Genomic DNA, 7337 nt, shown 5'->3' on the forward strand with positions numbered 1-7337 from the left:
ACGTTTACCCAAAGAGAGAAGCAGATGATCAGATGAAGTGAGCTTATTAAAGATATAAACGAAGTCTATATTATATATATTGTAACGTTATGTTACGTCGGGGAAATCCCCCTTTGTTCAAAGTAAGGGGTGCTATGTACCGCGTGTACGAATACTCGCCAACATTATCTAGTAGAAGACAGATTTTATAATGAAACTATTGAAACGTTTATTGTCGTGATATGTCTTTGTAGCAAAGTATATATTTTATATCGAGCATCTATTCACGTGTCACGTGTTTTAACGAGCCGTCAATGGAAAAAAAAGGAAGAAAGAGTATGAATGCTGCATTAATCGAATAAACAGATCATTATACTATGTGGCATGTACTTCGTGAAATTGTTTGTAACGATTACTGTACACTGTACGCACATTTTTAGCATTGTCAGCCTAAACATTGAGAAACAAAATTCATGAACAATGTATTATCATTTTGCTCCTGTACGTCAAATAAATGTTTCACAGCATCGCTTTCTCGATGATTTTCTCAATTGACATGGGTATGGATTTAGTATTAGACTATGAATAAACTTTGAAACAATAGTATATTGTATTTTGTCCATTTTTGTATAGTATTTACACATTATTTTATAAACGCGATAGATAATTTAACAATTTACACTTTAAATTAAATATCATGCTAAACTTATTTTAATTATACACTTTGCCACTTTCCTTTTTCACCTTTTACTTTGCCTTCTTTTAATAATTTGTCAAGGTGGCGTTCTACATTGTAAGCTGCTACTTCCCACATGATTTTTGAGGTGCCCTAAAAATATCAAGTTTCTTATATGTGTTACATTCAGATAAATATTCTAAATCAAATAATAATAATTACCATGTACATATGTTTTACAATGTCCATTTCAGATATTGCCTTATTTTTTGCAGTTTCTTGTATAACACCTAAAATTTCATTTTCCCTCCTTAATCTATGTTCAATATAATACTTAATTACAGTTTCTGGGTCCTCTATTACTGGCCCATGACCTGGATACATTAGTTTTGGTTTCATTGCCATGATTTTTTTTAAGGAATCCATATATGTAAGCAAATCCTCAAAAATAGCAGTTCCCTCTCCCAAAACACAATCCCCACAACAAATTATATTCTCATCTTCTAATACAAGGGAAGCATGATCTGATGAATGTCCTGGAGTATACTCAACACGAACTTTTGCACCTTCTACTTCCACTACTTGTTTATCTTCCAAATCCTGCCAGGATATATTTTGCTCAGCTTGACTTTTTTTACCTTTGTCTTCTGGTGCTCTGGGTAATTTCCATGTTGTACTGTGATATGTTGGGTTCATTGTTCTTAACAAATTTTGAACAGATTTGGCACCTCCTAAGTGATCATGATGCCAATGTGTAATCATTAAATGTTCAATAGTTGCTTTTTCTTCTTCCAGTACTTGACGTAATACTTTTGTGTATTCTTTGGCAGTCTTGGCTTCGCCAGCATCTATCAATATACGTCTGTAAACAACATATTAATTTACATCAGGCATGTTTCTTCCAATTTTATTTTATAAAATAAAATTAACATTTCGCTACCTGGTGCCAGTACCAACGAGGTACGTGTTTGTACCCTGCAATGTCATTATACCTGGGTTGCACCCTAAAATTCTAATCACTGTGTCAGATAATCTTGATATTACAGGCAAATTTGTCAGAGACTTCATGATTTAATTTCGATCAGAATTTTGTCAACTATATATTATAACGTATTTAATACATACATGTACGCGTCCGTCTTGTGCCGTCAGTAATGTAATACTAACTAATGACTGTTGGTTATTATACCGAGATAAATATTTCACAATCTTTCGAGGTATTACATTTTCACGTTAAGTATATGATAGCAACATTATAAACTATAATAGGTGGCAACACTTATTCGTGACTCATCACGTGTGTACGCGGTGATCAACTATGTTCATAGAACAGTATAGCATTAGGGTACGTAGTGCACGTGTAACACGCAATTGTCGTTGTATGAAAAGAGTTTATTGAAACGAGATGCGGACGGATAATAGTATATTATTGTTTCAAAGTTAATTTGTAGTCTCACGCTAAATCCACATTCAAATCAATTGAGATAATTATGACAATTTTCTATTGCACGTTCTCACTGTTCTAGTGTTCATTTTATGTATTATTGCATTGTCTTTTATATTTAAAATTATCGTAACTGCGAAAAATTTTCAAATGCTCTTAAAAATATACATATGTACTTTGTTTAAATATCGCAGTCAGTTTATCCTTGGTTAGATATTCTATTACTCCTTATTTTATCGTGATTTTGTAATGAACGAATTTATCGAATGATTAAGTCATTTCGGTTTGTACACGTTCTCACGCAGAATATTTTGAATTTGACAATATTACTATTATATGTATAACTTTAACAAAATACCAAGTATAATCTAACCGTTATATCACGTTTGTTTTTCTGCCCATAAATTGTAAACTTGTATTGATTTATTATGTGTTAAAGGGATTAGAGGAATTTCTGCTTACATTTGTCATAATCTGTTTGATAATTGTTACTGCGTATTTAAGAATTCCTTTAGAAATTAAATTTCATTCGATGATTCATAGAACCGTTGACGTTTCACTAATTGCGAACCGTATATGTATAACTATTATCAAGATCAATATTGTACTTTTTATTCTTAAAAATGTGTAACAGGTTATTGGACAACTATAATTTATTCAATAAATTCATGAACTGTATGGTTGTAGTTATATTATTCTGAACATTCATCTCTCAAATTATTAATAAACCCTAATTTACGAGGTTCAGTCTATTCAACAGTAATAATTTTTCAAACACGTGAATGTCTGAAAACCAATCAGGGCCGCATGTATCACAAGGCACATTAGGCGCGTGCTGGGGCCTCACTCTCTATGGGGCCACATTTAAAAATCTTATTCCACACAAACAACAATATAAAAAACAGTCTAGTTATAGTTACAAAATTAAATACTCAGTTTTAAATATTAAATTCATAATATAAAAACAAGAGGCCGCTGGAAACAGAAACGCCAAATTTATGAATTTTAACTGAAATCTTTTGAGATCTCGTAATAATGTTGCGTCTATATAAGGCCTCCAAAGTATAAATGCGACCCTGAAACCAATTAGCAATACTACAATTAACAATATGTGTATATACAGTGACTCCCACTAATATTCAGAGGTTACTTAATCGATTCATGGAGAAACAAGCGACAAGCATCGAAAGATGTAAGAATCTTGAGATTTATTACAGTTATAGGTCGAAAGTCGTGAAATAGTGCGATTTTCACAATCTTTAACCTTTTGTAGCTCATAGCAACGTTAACCGATTTCAATGAAACTTTCAGCATGCATATAATTGACATAAATCTACAAAACGTATATTTCAATTTTTCATGAGAAGCTCAGATACAAAAGTTGCAAACAGCGATCTTTACAATTTTCTTCACGATTCCCACAAATTGCAATTATTTCAAAATATTTTGTACACATCATCTAGTATACGAATCCTTCTAACTTCTCAAAGAAACTCAAGTCGTTTGGTCCAATTTTAAAACAGTTATAATGTTTTAAATAGTGTCAGAATATTAGTGAGAGTCACTGTACATGTATATTATGTGGACAAACGGAGAGGGAAAATCTATTCTTTGTAAGTTAGACAAGGATAGCTAAGAAATTTTACGTAGCGGTCGTTTCGTGTGGAAGGATGCGTGACTAGGAAAGACGCCAACACCAGAAGTCTAGTTTACTTAACAATTATATTTTCCGTATTATCGCAGCATTATACACAAGATAACCAAAAAGAGAAAGTTCGCATTCCCTTTCCGCAACTTTTAGATCCTCGGTTTTAAAGTATATTTCAACCTACAACGTAATCTTTCTTAACCTAACTGTTGCCAACTTGCAACTAGTGACTATACATCTAGGAACTTTATTATTACACTAGTGGATTGTCACTACATTTAAAATAATACTAACGCCATCTTCTGTTTGGCCGCGCGAACTACCAACTTTGTAGTAGGATAACAGAAAGAGCAAAGAGGTCGTAGACAAAGAGGATAAATTGTGCGAGAAGGATAGAGAAGAAACGCTTCCTATTGGCCGAGTAGCAACTAAGATTCGGCCATTCTAGAATATATGGAGTTTACCTAAAGTATTCGTTAATAACTCATTATCTATAAATAATTTAAACACTTTTAGGATTGAATAATAAAATATGGACCTCTAGCAACTTTCACATATAAGTTTGAACACAATTATCCTTTTAATTAATTAGTTATTAACAATTTTCTGGCGAAGTGTCGAAATTGATATGACATTTTATGAATGTTCTTCATTAATTTCTCACTTTTATACAAATAATTTGTTTATTTTCAAGCATGCATCCGAAAGGTTATTTCTTTAGCTACTTTCTCGTATAATTTTTATTAACATATCTTTTCTAGTTTGGGAATTATTAATTATTATTTGCTAGAGAGTCTTTCTTGTTCCACATAAATCTTACATATTTTCGTCATTTTAATTACTAACGTGATTAATTTTGGTACTTTTAAGCATGAAGAATCTAGTGCAGATCTTTGTGAATAATATCCATTGCTTTTTGTGTCCATAAACCTTCTCCATTTTGTTTTATTAATAATTAAAGGCATAAGTGTTCCCATCGACGCGGTTGCAGTTAGCATTCACAAAATTATTTTGATAATTTACAATTTTTCAGAAACATTTTGCACACTTTTATGATCGAAGAATGTAGTATAGACTTCTACCTATATACTGGAAAAATTTTGCTCGGAACATCTCTAATAATTTACGAGTTATTAATAATTGTTCATAAAACTCGTCTCCTTTAATTTCATTTCATGGAACACTATCTCCAGTAATGTTAAATAACTATTAAACTACAAGCGGTATGTTAATAAAAATGCACGAGAATGTAGCTGAGGAAGTGAACTAAGAGTCTCATGCTTGAAAATTTATAAATTTTATGTTAATTTCTAAGAAAATGATAAAATTCACGAAAATCGTGGCTGTGTCTTACATCAGTTCTGACAGTCTGCCAGAAAATTGCTAATAACTAATTAATTAAAAGGAAAATTGTGTTCAAAACTATATGTGAAAGTTGCTAGAGGTTCGTACTTTTTTATTCAATCCCAAAAGTGTTTAAATTGTTTATAGATAGTGAGTTATTAACGAGTATTCCAGGTACGTAGATTTGTATTCTCGAGTGGACAGAACTTAGTTGCTTCTCGACCAATAGGGAACGTTTACTCTCTATCCCTCTCGACCAATAGGAAACGTTTACTCTCTATCCTTCTCGACCAATAGGAAACGTTTTCTCTCTATCTTTCTCGACCAATAGGAAACGTTTTCTCTCTATCTTTCTCGACCAATAGGAAAAATTTTCTCTCTATCTTTCTCGACCAATAGGAAACGTTTTCTCTCTATCTTTCTCGCACAATTTACCCTCTTTGTCTACGACCTCTATGTACATTCTGTTATCCTACTACAAAGTTGGTAGTTCGCGCGGCCAAACAAGAGATGGCGTTGGTTTCTCTGTCAATATGGCGGTGCGAAAATAATGACGTTTTGTTTGCGCGGAGCCTTTGTTGCCGTGTGAGTTGAGGTTGCAAATTGATCGAGGTGGGGACACGGTGGCAGTAGCAGGAAACGAACTTTTATATTGTTGAATGTTGATTTTAAAGGAGTAAGATACTCTTATTTCACTGTTCATTTTTGAAACTTGAATGCACACATTGTTGCAGTCTCTATTCTCGAATGCCACATCGATGGAAGCATTATTTCATATGCACAACATTGTTGTACGCGTTTCTTTTGAATGCAACATTGCTTGAAGCGTTATTTCGAACGCAAACATTATTACAAGAACTACGCTTGAATGTAACATTGTTACAAGCATCATTCTCGCTTGTAACATCGTTAACTCGTATTACTTTCGAATGCATAATGTTGCAAACGTGTTATCGCGTTTGCAACTTTGTTACGGAAAATCGCTCCCGAAAATTGCACATTGTTGCAAATGCGTTACAGGTTTGCAACTTTGTTGTCGACGAAAATTGCACATTGTTGCACGACGCCCCATTTTGCAACAATGTGCAATTTTCACGAGCGACTCTTGGCAACAAAGTTGCAAACGCGATTACTCCTTAGCAACATTGTTGTCGTGAGTCGCTCCCGAAAATTGCACATTGTTGCAAACGCGCGACAGGTTTGCAACTTTGTTGCCGCAAATCGCTCCCGAAAATTGCACATTGTTGCAAACGCGTTCTGGGTTTGCAACTTTGTTGTCGACGATCGCTCCCGAAAATTGCACATTGTTGCAAACGCGCGACAGTTTTGCAACTTTGTTGCTGCAAATCGCTCCCGAAAATTGCACATTGTTGCAAACGCGTTCTGGGTTTGCAACTTTGTTGTCGACAAAAATTGCACATTGTTGCACGACGCCCCGTTTTGCAACAATGTGCAATTTTCGTGAGCCGCTCTCGACAACAAAGTTGCAAACGCGATTACTCCTTTGCAACCTTGTTGCCGAAAGTCGCTCCTGTAAATCGCAAATTGTTGCAAACGCGTAACCGGGTTTGCAACTTTGTTGTCGAAAGTCGCTCCCGAAAATCGCACATTGTTGCAAACGCGTTCTGGGTTTGCAACTTTGTTGTCGACGAAAATTGCACATTGTTGCATGACGCCCCGTTTGCAACATTGTACAATTATCGGGAGCATTACTCGACAACAAAGTTGCAAAAGAGTAACCGCGTTTGCAACTTTGTTGCCGAAAATCGCTCCCGAAAATCGCACATTGTTGCAAACGCGTTACAGGTTTGCAACTTTGTTGTCGACGAAAATTGCACATTGTTGCATGACGCCCCGTTTGCAACATTGTACAATTTTCGGGAGCATTACTCGACAACAAAGTTGCAAAAGAGTAACCGCGTTTGCAACTTTGTTGCCAAAAGCAGCTCCCGAAAATTGCACATTGTTGCAAAACGGGGCGCCGTGCAACAATGTGCAGTTTTCGTCGACAACAAAGTTGCAAACCCAGAACGCGTTTGCAACAATGTGCAATTTTCGGGAGAGATTTGCGGCAACAAAGTTGCAAACCTGTAACGCGTTTGCAACAATGTGCGATTTTCGGGAGCGATTTCCGGCAACAAAGTTGCAAAAGAATAATCGCGTTTGCAACTTTGTTGCTGAAAGCAGCTCCCGAAAATCGCACATTGTTGCAAAACGGGGCGTCGTGCAACAATGTGCAATTTTCA

The 7337-nt window shown here is 35.0% G+C and overlaps 1 protein-coding gene across 1 annotated transcript; it reads right to left on the bottom strand.

Moving 5' to 3' along the window:
• Positions 1 to 694: 694 nt before the first annotated feature.
• LOC108574724 (beta-lactamase-like protein 2) lies at positions 695 to 1983 on the bottom strand. The gene is made up of 3 exons (XM_017937354.1): positions 1596 to 1983; positions 878 to 1517; positions 695 to 808 (listed from the first exon to the last, which is right to left on the bottom strand). Exons 1-3 carry the CDS (start codon positions 1721 to 1723, stop codon positions 695 to 697), a joined length of 882 nt encoding a protein of 293 aa, XP_017792843.1. The 5' UTR covers positions 1724 to 1983.
• Between the last annotated feature and the right edge of the window lie 5354 nt (positions 1984 to 7337).

This window comes from Habropoda laboriosa, unplaced genomic scaffold, assembly GCF_001263275.1.
Source record: "Habropoda laboriosa isolate 0110345459 unplaced genomic scaffold, ASM126327v1 scaffold223, whole genome shotgun sequence".
Classification (NCBI taxonomy): domain Eukaryota; kingdom Metazoa; phylum Arthropoda; class Insecta; order Hymenoptera; family Apidae; genus Habropoda; species Habropoda laboriosa.

What these genes read in the sequence shown, in the direction of transcription:
- LOC108574724 (XM_017937354.1), bottom strand. Translation starts at nt 1,723, where the DNA reads ATGAAGTCTCTGACAAATTTGCCTGTAATATCAAGATTATCTGACACA. An exon ending in CTCGTTGGTACTGGCACCAG is followed by an intron (nt 1,518 to 1,595) that starts GTAGCGAAATGT and finishes TGTTGTTTACAG; the next exon opens with ACGTATATTGATAGATGCTG. An exon ending in TTGTAAAACATATGTACATG is followed by an intron (nt 809 to 877) that starts GTAATTATTATT and finishes TGATATTTTTAG; the next exon opens with GGCACCTCAAAAATCATGTG.